General features: G+C 46.9%; 1 protein-coding gene across 13 annotated transcripts in view; it reads right to left on the reverse strand.

Annotated features, from left to right (window-relative positions):
* Positions 1–17,798, reverse strand: part of LOC116090066 (N-acetyllactosaminide alpha-1,3-galactosyltransferase) — a 72,728-nt gene that overhangs the window by 13,809 nt on the left and 41,121 nt on the right. For 9 of the 13 annotated variants that reach the window (XM_031370011.1, XM_031370004.1, XM_031370009.1 and 6 more), the window contains 5 exons: positions 10,974–11,150; positions 9,739–9,827; positions 3,838–3,873; positions 1,635–1,700; positions 584–685 (listed from right to left, as the gene is read on the reverse strand). In XM_031370011.1, coding sequence (XP_031225871.1) covers positions 584–685; positions 1,635–1,700; positions 3,838–3,873; positions 9,739–9,827; positions 10,974–11,066 — 386 coding nt within the window. In that variant the 5' untranslated portion in view covers positions 11,067–11,150. The remainder of the gene's footprint in view (positions 1–583; positions 686–1,634; positions 1,701–3,837; positions 3,874–9,738; positions 9,828–10,973; positions 11,151–17,798) is intronic. The other 4 variants (XM_031370013.1, XM_031370014.1, XM_031370016.1 and 1 more) reach the window with 3 other exon arrangements.

A 17,798-nucleotide genomic window follows, 5' to 3' on the forward strand; every position in this document is an offset into this window, starting at 1 on the left:
AGAAATCCACCTGCCTCTGCCTCCCAAGTGCTGGGATCAAAGGCATGCGCCACCACCGCCCGGCCCTTGCTTGTTTTTAAAGCCTGTTTAGGCTCAATACTCGGGCTGGTTGGTCTGAGAACGTGAGTGGGTAGTGAACAGCTGTTTGGAAAATACCAGCTAACATGTCCTAGTTTCTGATAAACACGTGTTCTCTGCTTGTGTAAGGAGTGAATTCCTGGCCCCTGATCTCCTAGCTCATAATTTCTACCTCACGGATACGTTTTAACTGAATCTAGACAGAGTTTTCTTGGCTCACTCCAGACCTTGTCATTTCCTTAGCAGCATCCTGTGTGGCCTGTAGAGCCCCTTTCGCCCAGCGTTTTATGTTTCACCCATTACTGGCCACTTCCTGTGGCAATTACCACAGTGCTCAGTCTGGGTCAGAGCACCCAGATCTTAGTTTCTTAGCCAAAGCCCACTGAAGAAGGTCTCCCCGCTCCTGCCAGCATCCCCCTCAGCACCCCCACAGTACCCCCCCCCCACACACACACACATCCCATCTCCTGCCAGCTCCTTCCCAGTGCTTACTCCCCATCCTTACTTTGGATAGAACCAGTCCCATAGCTGAGGCTCTTCAATGCTGTCTCCATTTTTCCCCTTTTCTCTCCGTCTTTCCATGTCCTCCTCTTGAAAACTGTGGGTCCTGTGGACAAAGAGAAGACAAAGCTGGTAAGGACAGGTGGCTTCCATGACTCGTGTCTCAGGGAAAGAAGCTATCACTCACAGCACTAGGTGGACTGGAGGACCCAGGGCACTGACCCTTGAGCCCAACACACTTCTGATAAAAGATGCAGCATTTGCTTCTGGCGACCATGCAGGTCAGGGGCTTAGGTTCCAGTGACCCTGTAACCTTCAGTTATTTCAGAAGTAGGGGAGTTTTTTTTTAGAACAGCACTCAAAGGAACATTTCTGTTCTTTGTCTATTCTGAAATTTCCACATCAGCCTGAACTTCACCCTTAACTGGAAGAAAAAGGGCAGAGGAAGAAGAGAGGAGGCAGACAGGAAGGGGAGAAAGAGGGAGGGGGGGGAGGAGGGAAAGAGGAGGGGGGAAGAGACTTGTAAGAATTCCACTTGTAAGTTAGAGTCCTTTGAACTTGTGAGATAGCTTATCCTGTAAAGCTGCTTGTCATGAAAGCCTGATCATCTGAGTTTGAATTCGAGAACCCACAGTGGAAAGACAGACTCGCCTCCTGACAGCTGCCTTCTGGACCTCGTACGTGCACTATGCACCTGCAATCCTGCATACATCATACACACAAACACACACCACACACACAATAACAATACAAGTCAACAACAGCAATGAAGAGACTCCTTAAGTGAGACCAGTGAGTCAGAAGGAGGAAGGAAGGAGGGAGGGAGGAGGAGGGGACAGTGTGGGTTTCAGGGACTTAGGAACCCCTCCTAATCCTTTACCCTTCTTTCTTTCTTTTTTTTGGGGGGGTGTTCAAGACAGGGTTTCTCTGTATAGCCCTGGCTGTCCTGGAACTCACTCTGTAGACCAGGCTGGCCTTGAACTCAGAGATCCCCCTGCCTCTGCCTCCAAAGTGCTGGGATTAAAGGCGTGTGCCACCACCGCCCAGCCCCTTACCCATTTTTAAACCAGCTTGGGAACCACCAGTCCTTCTGACGTCTGCTCTCACCCACCTCTGGAATTCTATAAAATGAAAAAGAATATAAACACATCTAGAAGTCGCGACAGTCCCAGACACACGAGGTTCCAAACTTTAAGGTTAAAGTATCACAGGTAAAAGTGAACTTCAAGCTGCCGCTGCTGAAACAAGGAGACACAAAAGGCAGCTGAGCTAAAGGCAGAGGACGGACCTGAGGCGCCTCAGCTGTGCCCTTCCGGGCAGCCCTCAGCACTCTGCTCCTCCCTGGGATCCCTGTAGGATAGATAAGGGGCAGGAAATCAGAATGGTGGAGACCCTGCAAACACATGAGCCTGCGGTCCAGGTATCTGCATGCTGGTGGAGTGACTGTGGCACACATGCATACTGTCTAAACTGCAACTTTCTCCTCTGAGAAGATCCAGGAAGGGATCTGTAATGACCAATGAGACAGCAGACATGCAAGAGCCTGGTGAACAGAACATGGCTGTAACGAGTGGTAATATGAAAACAACAGAAAGCACCTTCCTAAGAATGACTGCATGCGTGCATGCATACATGCATGTATTACAGAAGTCAATCTGAGAAAAAAATCCCAATCAATGAAGCCCAATCAATGAAGGCTTCAGGAAATCTGAAGATTGACAAAAGGAAAATTACAAACTAGTTATGATCCACCTTAGCCCTGACTTGAGATAGTTTGCACATTTTCTCAAGGTTAAAGTCTCTAATTTCAGGTATCTTGGGTGAAAGTTGGAGGAGGTGACAAGGTGACTGTGAACAGGCATATAGCATTAGGGACCCTGCTTGGAGATGAGGTCCTGGTATGTAGCACAGGCTACCTCAGCCATCCTCCCACTTGGCCTGTGGCAGAGACAAGAGGCTCAATCCACCACACCTAGCTAAGAAACCCACTCTAGACCTCATCTGCCTCTGGAAATGTCTGAGATAGTTATGAATCCAAGGTGTGCTGATAATAATCTGGAAAGAATACAAGAATAAAAAAAAATCATAGGAAATAGAAAAGGCCGTCAAGATGTTGCAGTGGGTAAAAAGGTACTTGCCGCCAAGTCTGACATCCTGAGTTCAATTCCTGGACCCATGAGCAGAAGGAAAGAACCAAGTTATTGCCTGATCTGCACATGTACACACACACGCACACACACACACACACAAATTTTATAAAAAAAAAAAAAAAAGAAATATTAGTGGATAGGAAGATTGCTCAGTGGAAAAAGTTCTTGTTTCAAAGCATGAGGAACCAAATTCAGATCCCCAGCACTCAGACAAAAGCCAAAGGGAGTGGTGCAAGTCTAGAACCCTGGCACTTAGTGGGGGGTAGGAGGTAGAAACAGAAGTATCCTTGGCTGGCTGGCCAGCTAGTATAGCCAAAAATAATATCCCGGTTCAGTAAGAGGCTTTGTCTCCAAAATTGAGGTACAGAAGAATAGAATAATAAAAGCTGCCCTCTGGCCCACACTGGTACGTGCACAGGCAAGCCTAACTATGGACATCCATTCACATACATGCACATACCACACATTTAACCAAGGAAATGCCGCTGATTCATTTGGTCACCCGGTGTCTATTTTCACATGACCTTGGCAATCTCAAATCAAAGCTTCACATCTATTCTCCTCTTTACAGCTGAAGTGAGGGTGCAGTGAATTTAATTGTGTGGCCAAGATCCCTCAGCAGGTAAGGATACAAGCCAGGTGTAACACTGCGGAATGAATTACACCCAAGTGAGGGCTACATGTGGTGAAAACTGTTAAGAATAATTTCTTCTGAGCTTCCTGGCCACCATGCAAAAGATAAGAAACTGGAGCTTAACAGAACTCCTCCCTCGGTGCCTTGCAACAGCGCTGCGGGTAGAAGCCACAGCATCCTACCCTTTTCCTAAGTCAACGAAAAATGATCCCCATGACACTATTTGAGGGGAGTCCCCTGATCAGAACTGGGGGCAAAACTTGTCACTGTTCCATAAAGACCAGTTTGGGGACTGGCAGAGTACAGCCCTGACCCCAGGGCCTAGGGGCAGTCCTCTCTCTCCTGCCCTCTCTCCTCCCTGGACTGGGGCCTGAGCACCACACTGGCTGGCATGTAGAGAGGAAGTCAACTGTAAGGGCTAAAAGATCAAGTGATTGAGACATCCAATAGATACACAGAATTCAGAACACTTACTTTGTGTGATATATCCACAAGAAAGAGCCTTCTGAGCTAGGGGCAAATAAGAAACAGAAACATGTCACATACTTTTAATTCTCAGGAAGGCTTCACTATAGCGGTACCTTAAGCACTGGGTTCTCAGGGGATTCCCAAAAGCATCACTGAGGAAGAGAAGTGGGCATCCAAACATTCTCAATTCTTGTTTTTTGTTTGGGAGATTTTTTTCCCCCTCTTCTCTCTTTTAAAGTCGCCCTCTTGTTTGTTACGTGACAGGAAGGTCCTCTTCCACCACAGTCCCAGATGCTGGGCAGTGAGGAAGGCGGGGCAGGTGGAAGCACCGCGGCCAGATATCTCACATTGAGGGTTTCTCTTCCCCACAGCAAACAGCCTGCCACGGTCAGCTCAGATCCCTTCTGCTGAGCCAACTCCACAAGTGCTGCTCTAACCAGAAGGCTAGGCCAGCAACAATGACTACTTTAGGGCACTAGCTCTCGTCAGTCACTCTATAAGATTTGCTGGATATGTCCTACACACCCAGTGCTGGGACTCATTGGGAATAGACAATGTAACAGAGAAGGCAACATACAGCAACATACATTTCACCTGCTGGAGGATTTGCCTGTGAAGAACTGTTAGAAAGCTAGTGTTGTCGGAGAGCAGCAACAGGTGTAAAAGTTGATGCGGAGAACAGTTAGGAAATGGGGCAGTGGGCAAAGCAGCCATGGCTCATGACAATGCTGACCAGAGAGGCTTCTGGGGAATGTGTGTGGTGGCTTGGTGCCTCTTATTCCAGCCTTGAGCAGCAGAAGCCACAAGTTTGAGGCCTCCCTGCTCTGCATAGCAATAACCAATGAAAAGTGTCTCAAAAAGATAGGACTTAGTGCCATACTGAATAATTTGGTGCTGGGCAGAGGCACTGTGCCCAAAAGCTCTATGCCTGACTTTGCTCATCCCATTAGTAATAGTTGCTTCAGACTCTACCAGGGTCTCTTTGGCTCTTATCTTCTCTCCCCCACTTCCTCCCCACACCAGAGGTCAAGCCTCCTCCTAGGGAGCAAGCATCTACCTTCCTGCCCTCTTACCTCCTCCAGCTTTGCCCTAAGGCCCACACTCCAGAACCAAGCCCTAATGTACCTATCTCCTAAGTCAATGTATTAATGCAGTGCCTTGGTGAGCCTAGCCAGGCACTGTTCCAGGCAGCTGACACTCAGCAGCTTTAGGAATCCTCACACCACTTCTGTCCCCAGCCTTACTCTGCAGAGCAGGGGTGATCCGTGAGTCTTCTCAAAGTCATTCTGCGAATGAGGTGCAGAACCCCACATCTAAGCCTGTGGAGTAACTCCAAATCTTACCATAGGACGATGAGGAGGAGACAATGAGAAGGGGGAGGCAATGAGGACAAAGGGAGAAACAATGAGAATAGGAGGGACCATGAGGAAAATGGGGCAACCATGAGGAGAAAGGAAAAGATAGCCCAACATTCCAAATACTGCCTAGCATCAGGGCACTATTTTGTAGTTAATGGCTACCAACCTGTCTTGTCTTTTTTTTTTTTTTTTTTTTTTTTAGATTTATTTTATTTACTTTATGTGTATGAGTACACTGTAGCTGTACAGATGGCTGTGAGCCATCATGTGTGTGGCTGCTGGGAATTGAACTCAGGACCTCTGCTGGCCCTGCTTGCTCTGGTGTAATTCACTGTAGCTGTCTTCAGACACACCAGAAGAGGGTGTCAGATCTCATAACAGGTGGTTATGAGCCACCATGTGGTTGCTGGGATCCAAACTCAGGACCTTCAAAAGAGCAGTCAGTACCCGCTGAGCCATCTTGCCAGCCCCCAACTTGTCTTTAATAGTCTTCCTTCTAAATTTTACCATGTTCTCCCAGAATCTGCCAACGATATTCAGGATAAACTGACACTTTAGCAAGCCCTAATCCTCCAAGGCACAACTCCCCTCTTCTCTGCCTTTCCTGATCCAATCCCACCATGGCACCTTGCTCACAGAATGAGAATCTCCTTCCAAGCCAGGCAGTCTCTGCCTCCTTGTCTCATGATCTCCTCTCTAGCCCAGTGCCCTTCATCCACTTTAAATCACAGGTTCCTTATTCATGGATCTCACCCAATTCGTACCGTAATGCCCTGTGGTGAAGGACTCTGTTTGGCTTCCATGTGGCCCTTGTGCACTCAGAAGATGGGAGCTCTCCATGGAGCCTGAGGCAGAGGATCTCATGATTGAATTCTACTTAGAACAAAGATATAAACCACTACTGACCACCCCACCTCGATCTCCTGCAAGGGTGGCCTCTATTCTGTCATCTGAATACAAGGGCTCAGCTCAAGGGCCGGCCTTCATAGTAGTTAAAAGAATGGCTCAGAGGCAGGCAACAGGGGCGTAAGTCCTCCCCCAATGTGAGCATAACCTTTAATGTTGAGCATTCTTGAGACTTGATGTTCTCAGCAAGACACACACAGAGTCACTAGCGCTTTGCAGAACCATTCTAAGAACAGGAGTGACACAGTCTGGGTGCCCATACATGCTCAGTACCTTGGGCCACCTCCATCACCTTCTTTATATCTATGGTTATGCTAATCTGTAAGATTCCTTATGGCTCTAAAATATGGCATTGTATTTTCAAAAACCTTGAAATCAAATGCCTTCCTGGGCCGTGTTCTCCTTATTAATTTATTCATTTCTTAAAACATTTTATGTGAATAGGCATTTTCCCTGAATCACTTGCCATGGAGGCCAGAAGACGGCATCAGAACCCCTGAACTGGAGTTACAGATGGTTGTGAGTCACCATGTGGGTGCTGGGAATCAAACCTGAGTCCTCTGAAGGAACAGGGAGTACTCTTAACCATTGAGCCATCTCTCCAGCCTCTATTATTACTTTTTGAAACAGGATCTCACTGCAGTTCTATTTGGCCCAGAAGGCAGTATTAGTTTTAAATGACTTATATACTAGTTGTTGGATATAGTCAGTTATATTTAAATCTCTTTGAGCACAGTGACACCTACCTCTCTAGGGTGAATGCCCTTGGTCCACCTCAAGTCAGTGCATGACTAGTTTGGACGGTGCCCTTTCTGTACTCTGGCAGAAAAGCAAGTGATTTCACCAGTTGGAAAACAATGTATCTAGAGTCTTGGTATCAAACAACTGCCTGAAAAGTAGCCAGACCACCTCTAGCCATGATGCTCAGAGCATATGCCTGGCAGCAAAGATAGCAATGCTCTTTCTGAGATGCCACACCCAAATGTGTGTGTTCTTGAGCTTTCAATTCTCCTCTCCTCTCCCTCTCCCTCTCTCACCTCCCCCCCCACACACACACACCTGTGTTGCCAGGATGAGGGGTAGGGATGCTGATGTATGCAGTGCCTATGGAGCCCAGAGAAAGGCAGGGCATCCCCTGGCGCTGGAGTTATAGGCAGGCATGAGTTGCCCAATGAGGATGCTGAGAACTGAACCCAAGCCCTCTAGAAGAGCAGCAGGTCCTCTAGAAGAGCAGCAAGTGCTCTTAACCACTGAGCCTTCACTATGTCTTCATTTGTGAGACACTAGAAAGACAGAGGCACAGCTCAAATTGGACAATACCAAAGGTGTCTAATCAAACTCAGTTCAGAGCTTGCCGGTTATCCAAATGAGTGTTCCAGCCCCGGAGGGTGCTTGCTCTCTTGGACAAGCCCAGTGGCTGGAGACATTCCTTCCATACGCCACAATCTTGATACCATGTTTTGCTCATCAGAACAAAGATGGCTACTGTGTAGTGAATGTGTCTATTAAAGTCCTGTCCCCAGGGTGTGGCTCTTGGAGGTGGGCCTCTGGGAAATACCTAGGTTTAGATGGGAGACTAAGGCTGGGACCTCATGATGGATTTAGTGTTTTTATAAGAAAAGGAAACAATGACAAGTTGCTTGTTCTCCATCATGTGTGGGTCTGGGGAGAAGGTGGCTGTCTGCAAACCAAGGAGAAAGCTTCACCTGGGGACTGACAAGGACGGCACCTTTGCCTAAGACTCTCTGGCTGAAGCCACACAAGCTGTGGTACTTGGCTATGATGACAGAGATGATCAAGATGAGGATGATGAAGGCAGAGGGAATGTTCTTGTTTGCAGTGGTGCAGGGATTCCTTACACAAGCTAGGCAAGTGCTCTACCACTGATCTGTAATTTCTACAGTTTTGTTTTTTGGGTTTTTCTTTTTCTTTTTAAAACAGAGTCTCATTCTGTAGTTCAGACTGGCCTTAAGCTTACTACATAACTCAGGTTGGCTTTAACTCACAGTGATCCTCCAGACTCAACCACTCAAGTATGGGGATTACAGGTATGATCCACCTTACTGGAATATTATCCCCATTTTTAAAAGTAGGGAGCTGAAGAGCAGAATAGCTAGGTAAGTTGCCCAAGGTCACACAGGCAGTAAATGGGAGCCCAGGACCAACCAGGCAGTCTGGCTTTACGGTCTAGCCAAGATGCTCTTCAGCCCAAGGGTTTAAGGGTTGCCATATCCAACTAGTGAATCATCTCTTACTTGAACTAGCTTCTTCAATTCAAATGGCCTACTCTCTAGACCTTTTATGTTGGTCACACCCTACCTTGTTATGCCTTTTCTCAAAAGTAGCTATTCAGAATGAAACAACAGAACATCCCAGAAGTAGTTACATGTTTGCCACACCTTGAAACTCATATCTTGTGCATTCTGACTGGAAGGTTGCCCTCCTACTCCTGGACCTAAAGATACAGTTTTCTTTTTGTAGCCAAGAGAGCTCTGCTGGCTCATCTGACTTTGAAACTCAAGATTTTGAAAGAGGTAAATCAGATGGCTGGCATTCCAGATCAAAGAACTATCGGGCCACTAAATACTTCGCTGGGAAAACAGTACTCTTCTGAGAAAGCTCTGGACCTGTTGAAGTGGAACAGAGCTCAGGCAGTGTTCCTTCTTAGGAGCCTGCAGGGACTTTCTGGTGGAGATGTAGGCACTAGAGCTTCTGGGAGCAGAGGCAGCCTGTGGATTTTAATTCACAGATGCACTTGACAACTGAGAAACATTTCATTCACCCTTCTTTCCAAGGGAGGGAGGAAGTGTTTTTTAGCCAGGCATGAATGAATCACTGGTAAAACTTGGTATTTTTTTGCAGCAAGACCCAGCAACTTGGATGGTCCCTTTCATCCTACAAATATTTTAGAACTGCGAGACTCAGAGCTGGTTTCTTGTGGAATTCCTATCTGAATTATTTATCTTTTTTCCTTTATTTAATTATTTTTCAATTTTATGAGTATGCATGTTTTGCCTGTGTGTATGGATATGCTCCATTTGTGTTTCTGGTGCCCATGGAGGCCAGAAAACAATGAAGGACCCTTGACACTAGATAAAGGAGTTTGTGAGCCACCATGCATGCAGGTTCTGGGAGTCAAACCCAGTTCCTCTGAAAGAGCAGCCAGTGCTCTTAGCTGCTGAGCCACCTCTCCTGTCCCTTTATTTTTAGAGTCAGGGTCTCCTTATAAGGCTATGGCTGGCCTGGAAGTCACTATGTAGACAAGCTTGGTCTTACATTTGTATGATCCTCCTGCCTCTGCCTTTCAAATATAAGGATTCCATATATGCACCACCCTGCATGGCTTGAATTTTCTGGGATTTGCTTATACAAGTTACTTGAGATGGTGGTTTTGGCTTAATGTACTTTCTCTCTGGATCTAGCCTACAGAAATTTGAGGTCCAAGGAGCATGGCAAGGAGGAGGATAATTAATTAGGCAGAAGTGACCTGGATGGTCTGCAGTTTTAATGGCTATCCAGGGCTCAGGAACACAGGAAGAGTGGAATCCCATTTATAGCTCTGTTCCTTATATTCAGCCTGCTTGGTTACTTGGCACCAGTCACATGGAATGAAAGCAGCCTTTCTAGCTGGCTTCATAATTACCTGTTGACATATTCCCAAAACACGACAACCACGGTTGAGACAATCAGCATCGACAGGATTACTTTTCCCTTGACATTCATTATTTTCTCCTGTAGAGGCAAGGAGAAAAAAGAGAGGGAAATAGATTAAATAAATTAAATATGAAGTGAGGGGCATGGCTTCTGAGGCTGGAGAAACAGCTCCATCGTTTAGTCAGCTCAGTGTTCACCTGATGGTTTCAGTTCCCAGCATCCACATTGCAGCTCACAGCTGTCCATAACTCCAGTTTCAGGAGATCTGACGCCCTTCCTCTTTCAGTCTCCCTGGGGACCATGCATACAAGTGGTACACATACATACACACAGGAAGAACACTCATACACATAAAATATTTGATGCAATAAAGATAATGAGCTGGGCGGTTGTGGCGCATGCCTTTAATCCCAGCACTTGGGAGGCAGAGGCAGGTGGATTTCTGAGTTTGAGGCCAGCCTGATCTACAAAGTGAGTTCCAGGACAGCCAGGGCTACGCAGAGAAATCCTGTCTCGAAAAACCAAAAAAAAAAAAAAAAAAAAAAAAAAAAAAAAAAAAAAAAGATAATGAAAGGCATCTGCCCACATGCTTGATAAATTTGTAACTCACTAGAGCTAAGACATGTGTTTCCCCCTCTCCCCACCTCTCAAGCACACAAAGTAGTCATGGCCAATTAGGCCAGCACAGTTAATAAGGCTCCATGTCCTGAGAAGGATGTTGATGCCCACCCATGTGGGCACCGGAAAGAGAGAAAGTAGGTGTAAGATGTTCCGTAGAATTCTAGTTACCTCCAAGGTCCGGGGAGGCATTCCCATTCACCAACTCTGTTGCTGGAGTACTGAAAACTTGCTCTAATGACTCTAATCTAAGCCTGCACCCACTGGTTTTATCCCCACCTGGTTCACCCCACCCCCACAAGCCAGCAAACAACTGGAACTACTGAAAGAGATATATTCAGGTATTTTTTAAATACTGCACAAGATTGTGAAAGAAAGGGAAGAGGATAACAGACTGAGAAGAACTTCAGGGCAGTGATTGTTCAGGAAGGCAAGATGCAGAGTGGGGATGACAGCTGCTTGGAGATGAAGACAAGAGCTGCCTCTCACAATAAAGGGGTGAGAGGCTCTGGGGAGCAGCATCCACAATGGGCTTGTGATGGCTATTCCTGGCTGTCAACTTGACTACATCTGGAATGAACTACAATACAGAAACGGAGGGCACACCTGTGATCCCAGTCTTGAGGATGGAAGATTTGTTTCTGACTTGGATCTTGACATGGAGATCTTGACATGGAGATCTTGAAGCATAGTGACCATGAAACTCTTAGGTCCAGGCAAGGTGGTAGAGGCCTTTAGTTCCAGGAGATTAGGGTAAGCAGATCTCTTGAGTTCAAAGTCAGCCTGGAACAAAGCAAGTTTTAGATCCAGGCATGTAGGTACACACCTTTAATCTGAGCCACACCTTCTGCTGGAGGCCTACATATGGACATTGGAAGAAGGAAGATTCACTCTTCTGTGATGGCTTGCACCCACTTCCCAGTACCATGGGATGATCACCAAGAACAGCAGCAGCTGTGTAGTAGAGTCAACTAGAGCCTAGAGTGCTCCAGAGGACAGAGCTGGAGATGTGATCCAAGCCCTTTAGAGGAAGACAGAGATCATGTGTGGATCCCAGACACTGGAACAAGAAGCTGTGAAGAAGCTGAAGTTAACTTAGAGACCCCAAGATGTTAGAGATGCCAGAGCCTGGGCTATCTGCTGAGGAAAGCTGTTAACGGGGAGTAGAACCAGCCCGGGAGAAAGAAGTTTGTTGCAGTCAACAAAGATGAAAAAAGAGTTGGAGATCTGAAGACAGATTTGACGTCAGCCATGGAGACGCAGATTTGGAGTTTGCCCAGTTGGTTTCCTGTCTTGCTTTGGGGATTACAGTTAAGGGATTGGACGAATCTCAGAAGAGACTTTGAACTTTGGACTTTTAACACTGTTGACACTGCTATAGATTATGGGGATTTGGAAGTTGGACTAAATGTATTTTTTATTATGCTATGGCTAGGTATGGATGGCCCCCATGGACTCGTGTGTTTGAACAAGCTTATGGGGGCCGGGGAGTGAAATGTGATGGTTTGTATATGCTTGGCCCAAGGAGTGGCACTACTAGGAGGTGTGGCCTTGTTGGATTAAGTGTGCCATTGTGGGCTAAGGCTTTAAGACAGGATGCACAGAGCTCTCAGCGGCCAGAGGGGAGCTTGGGAGACCCCAGAGCCTTTGGGGTAGAGAAGAACTGGATCTGAGCTCAGAGGACCTTTTCACCTGTTGAGGGGTGGGGGGAGAGTACCAGAACCCCAGCATTAGTAGGGTCACAGACAATTCTAATAGCCAAAGAAAGCGAACAATTGTAGTGTACCCTTTCAGCACTCTTCTGCCTGAGGAGAAATTTTCCTCAGGACTTGCTGGTTCTTAGAAATTCCAAGAGCTCAGAGAGAACAATCCTCTGGCCCACAGATAAGCCATCCACTCCAGAGCCAGGCCTCTTCTGTCTGATCCACATACCTCACAAGGCAATGGGGCCTGGCCTTATCATCCAGAGCATCAGACACCTAAGGACCAGGCCTGGCACAAAAAAAGAGCTCTGAGTAGATCTTAACTGCTCACTCTGCTCTGCCTTCTGTTCGGCACACCCCAACTTCCAACTCACAGTATCACTGGGATGACATTTCAGAGACCCCCAAGGCTGAAAGGAAACTCAGAAGAAAGCAGGCTGAGCGAGCCATGGAGAGCAAGCCAGAGCAGCACACATCCATGGCCTCTGCGCCAGCTCCTGCCTCCAGCTTCCTACCTTGATTTTCTGCCTTCACTTCTCAGTGATGGAGTGTGACCTGAGAATCTTAAGGTAAAATAAACCCTTTCCTTCTGCAGTCGCTTTTGGTCATGGTGTTTATCACAGCAATAGGAACCCTGACTAGGACAGTGTCCCAGGGATTGAACCCAGGTCCTCAGGGTTGGCAGCAAGTGCCTTTACCTTCTGAGCCATCTCAAGGCTCCTTTTAGGTAGCAGCTAAGAATACAAGGCCTTTCTCGGAGCTGGCTTCTTAATAAGCTTAAGACAGACAGAAGCTGTGAGCTTACCTCAGAAGAAGGAAACTTCATCTAAAGAATAGCAGAAGTCTTTCAGATTAACTCTAGAAGCGAGGGCTGAGATGAGATCCAAATGCTGTACATCAGCTGGGTTTGGTTCAGAAGCCTTCCTCCTGGATCAGGCCTTGAAAGAACAGCTCCCATGGAGCACACTTCATTCACTATACATTTAGCCCAGAGGCTGTGGATTTTAAAGGACCCTGAGTGACTGGGACAACAGCTGATCCCCACCCAGTTCTTTCTCCCATCACTTCCTCTACCTCCTTCTCTGACCTTATCTTCCACCCAACCAGAGACCCCTGTTACCTCCCCCTTCAGCTCAGCCATAGGACTCTGGCAGTCTTTGCTTGGAGACTACCACCTGGGGAGCTAAGACAAAAGCTCTCTGCAGTCTGTCAGTAGAGGAAGCCACCTGGAAGTTCATGCGTAGATAGTATGCCTGAAGACATCCGGGTTGCTGGGGACTTTGGCACCTGATCTTTTCTGCAGTGTTTATGTTATGCAAATATCATGTAACCTAGAGTTTTTTCAGTTTGTACCTATAAATATTCTGGATATTCTAAGTAAAGGGGAAGCCTTGATTGGAACACAACTTGGCTTTGTGTTTTCTCTTGCATTTCAAACCCTCTATTTCAGGTCCTTTGGTCCTTCTCCTGAGAGAACCCAGTTCATGAAACTGCGGACAGTTTCAGACCCCACAGCCATTCAAGTGAGTTTGTCAGAAGCCTGTCTGTGGACTCCCTAGTTTATTACAGGCCAGGCAGGAGCTGATCATTACTGGGGATAAAAAGCCTCAGCCAAGGCGCATCTCCTGGCCCCTCCCTTGATTTGCAGGGACCCAACTTTCTACTTCCAGGAAGCTTTGTTTTCTCTTCCACTAGCCCCTCATTCCGAGGCTGAGGTAATGGGCCTGGCCCACTGTGACTCGGGAGATCTCCGAGTTTCCCAAGCCTTGGTTCTCTGAGCCAAGCCCACCTACATCAAGAAACAGACTCCATCACCCTCAAGGACACCCTGCAAAAGGCTGAGAGCCAGAGACGTTCCGGGCTGAGACTAGGAAGAGCTGAGGCTATGGCAGAGAATCAGGACTTGAGTCCCACCTTTACACAAGAGGCTACAGCTCCTCAGTCCTTGTCCCACCTCTAAAAACCCTGGAAAACCAAACACCCTTTTGGAATGCAAATGACATCCCAGCCCCAACCGGCAATTCATCTTTGTAATCTCTATCCCATTTGAAAATTTCTATGCATAAGTATCAATGTGCTCTGTCATTTGGTTCAGCTGCATGAGAGTGCTACACCATAGACTATCCATGTGCCCCCAAAGTCTGAATTCAACCCAGAGCTTCAGATTAGGTGCCCCAGGTGTGTGTGTGTAGGGGGGGAGCTGAGAGGGAGGCTCTGCTAGATCAAATTAAACTAGTTTTCTTGTTTTAACAATGGGGATAAGACTAGTGATAGAGGATGCAAATTTAAACAGCCTGAGCTACACACAGCAAGACTCTATCTCAAATAACAAAGGAGAGCCAGAGTGATGGCTCTGTGTGTAACTTTTTCTGAGAAAAGTCTGTGGCCAGAGCCTGATACCCAAAATGTACCATGGAAGAGGGAGAACTGGCTCCTAAGTGGTATCTTCTGATCATCAAATGCCCATTCTGGTGTGTGAGCCACCACCACCAATCACCACCACTACACACACACACACACATGCATGCTCACATGTGTGTGTGCACACAAACACACACACACACTCCTGCATACCTTTAACCCCAGATCTCAGGAGATCTGAGGTAAGCTGCCAGGCCAGCCAGGGTTACATAGTGAGACCGCCTTAGGAGAGAGGAAGGGAGAGGAGGAGGGAAAGAAGGAGGGAGAGAAGAAGAGAGGGAGAGACAGAGAGAGAGAAAGAGAGGAGGAGAGGAGAGGGGAGGGAGGGAGAGGGAGAGGGAGAAGGACAGGGAGAGGGACAGGGACAGGAGAGGGGAGGGAGAGGGAGAGTCAGAGGGAGAGGAGAGGAAGAGGGAGAGTGAGAGTGAGAGAGAGAGGGAGAGGGGAGGGAGAAGGAGAGGGAGAGGAAGAGCAGTGATTTCAGAGCAGTGCCATAACAGGATAAATGCTTTTTCAAAATATTAGCCTTCATTACTAATGTTCATAAAAGAGACTTCTGGGAGGATCTGCTGAAAACGAGGGCTGGTCCTTAGAAAGTGCTCAGAACACTTGGAGAAAGTTCTGGAATAGTGCTTATACAAATGGATGCAAATGGGGGATGTTCAAGGTTTCACCATCTGTTCTAGTCCAGCCTGAGCTAGAGCTGCTTGCAAAGAGAGACTTTAATTTCTCTGATCAATTTAATTTCTCTGATCAAGTCTGGAGATGCCCTGTGCTTGCTGGGAGGTAAGGGCAAGCCCCCACCCCTTCCAGGCTCAGCTGTGCCTAGGGTCAAATCCAAAGCCTCTCCCTAGGGGAAGGAGCAGGACACAGAGCAGCAGAGTCACCTGTGTCAGCAGAGGCAGTCCAGACTGGGACTCCTTATCCCCACCCTCACTAGCCTGGTAGATATGTGTGACTTCTGTAGACTTCAGGAATGCACATCAGAAGTGACTCTTGAGGCCCATTTCTTTCTAGGCTTTGCTGAAGGCATGGAACCATGTGCCCTTTGGCCATGGCTAACTGAAAGCTGTCAGAGCAAAGTGTTAGAAATGGACACAGTGGGGCTGGAGAGATGGCTCAGTGGTTAAGAGAACTGACTGCTCTTCCAAAAGGTCCTGAGTTCAATTCCCAGCAACTACATGGTGGCTCACAGCCATCTACAGTGGGGTCTGATGCCCTCTTCTGGTGTGTCTGAAGACAGCTACAGTGTACTCATACATAAAAATAAATAAGTAAATCTTTAAAACAAAACAAAACAACCAAAAAAAAAAAAAGAAAGAAAGAAAGAAAGAAAGAAAGAGAGAGAGAAGGAAAGAAAGAAAGAAGCAGGTACAGCATGCTTCCTAGAATCTGGAAACCAAGTTCTCAGGGAAGCAAGGGCTGCCAGGATGGCCAATTGGTCTTTTAAACCCATTTTGATTTTCTCTCTGGACATTTGGCAGCCAATGTGGCCTAAAAGTCCTTCTGTGTGTCCTCAGAATTTTCAGACTGCAGTTCTGAAGATTGGTGGATGACCATCTCTTCTATCAGGTAAGAAATGAGTTTGACTTCTTTTGGATCTTGGCTCCAAAATGACAATAATAATAATAATAATAATAATAATAATAATAATAATAAATAATGAGGAGGAGGAGGAGGAGGAGGAGCAAGAAACAAAGAACCAAACAATGGTCCCACCAAAGAGGGCAGAGGGCCCGTGCAGCCTGCATAAACTGTGCCTGGTGTATGCTCAGTACAGGCCATTAAGTTCATCATTTAGAGTATTGTAGAGGCCACTGTGATCAGGGATGTTTCCAAAGCAGAGCCTTCAATGCTTCCGTGCTTCCCAGACTTTAATTCAAGCTGTGTCACTGTGTGAACAATGCCATTCATTCATGGAAAGGTGGTCAGGAATTGATCTCACAAAGCCCACCGTGAAGGACCAAATACCCCCAGCATGATTGAGACATGCTGACGTTTCCCCATGGCCTCCACCAAAGCCCATGTAAAGAAGTGGCTTCAGAAGGACCTTCACCTGTGCTCTTCTGCTTACTGCTATATAAGCACCTGCTGCTAACTGCATGGCTTTACTGTAGGCACTTATATTTTAGAAAGCCCAGTGAGCTTACAACAATAATTTTTGAAAGAGGAAAAATATAAATGGACATCTTATGTGTTAGGTAGGTGAGTTTATAAAAACACGATCATTTCTTATGGGTCAGTCTGAGATGAAGCTCTCTAATAAGTACGTTTATCTCTTTTAAAAGTGAATGTGTGGGCTGGAGGGGTGGCTCAGTGGGTAAGAGCGCTGACTGCTCTTCTGAAGGTCCTGAGTTCAAATCCCAGCAACCACATGGTGGCTCACAACCATCTGTAATGGGATCTAATGCCCTCTTCTGGTGTGTCTGAAGACAGCTACAGTGTAAATATAATAAATACTTTTTTTTAAAAAAGTGAATGTGTGGTCTCTCCTATAACTTGTAAAGACATCTGGGAAAAAATTAAAATAGAAGTTATACTTTAAAAGAAAGAGGGCAGGGCATGGTGGTCTGTGCCTTTAATCTCAGCACTCAGAAAGGCAGATGTATTTTTTTTAATTCTAGGCTGTCCTGGTCTATAGAGCTAGTCCTAGGACAACCAGGACTACACAGAGAAATCCAGTCTTAAAAAACAAAATAAAATAAACCAAAACAGAGAGAGAGAGAGAGAGAGAGAGAGAGAGAGAGAGAGAGAGAGAGGGAGAGAGAGAGACAGTGTGTGTGTGAGAGAGAAAGGCAGACAGACAGCCTGTGGTGTGTGGTGGCCTGGAACCCTCCTGTAAACGCTGAGACCCTGTGACCCAATGTTCTTGTCACCTCTCACTCCCTTCTCTAACCACTTCCAGAGTCAACCCTGCAGAGTTTGGCTCCTGTGTAGATTCACAGATGAGCACCTGCATCCCTCCTCCTCCTGGGACAGACTAGTGTTGGTGGCATCTTACAAGGCAGAGCCATGCTGGGAAGCCTCCACCTTCTCAGATCCACTTCGTGGCTTAATGAACACCCCTCAGAGAACCTCACAGATCCACCAGCCAGATGGAAATATTCCTTCCAAACAATTCCTCTCTGGCGCAGGCCCTGGGTGCTCCTGTTTTCTCCATCTCAATCAGAGTGAAAGGTGAACCTGGGCTGGATGCACAAGGGCCCTGGAAAAGCCATTATCCTTGTCTTGTAGAGCAGGAGACAGGCAGGGAGGAAGCGCTTGCCAAAGAAGCCAAACCTCCTAGGAAGTGCTCTCCACCCACCAC

Source organism: Mastomys coucha, unplaced genomic scaffold, assembly GCF_008632895.1.
Source record: "Mastomys coucha isolate ucsf_1 unplaced genomic scaffold, UCSF_Mcou_1 pScaffold15, whole genome shotgun sequence".
In the NCBI taxonomy this organism is placed as follows: domain Eukaryota; kingdom Metazoa; phylum Chordata; class Mammalia; order Rodentia; family Muridae; genus Mastomys; species Mastomys coucha.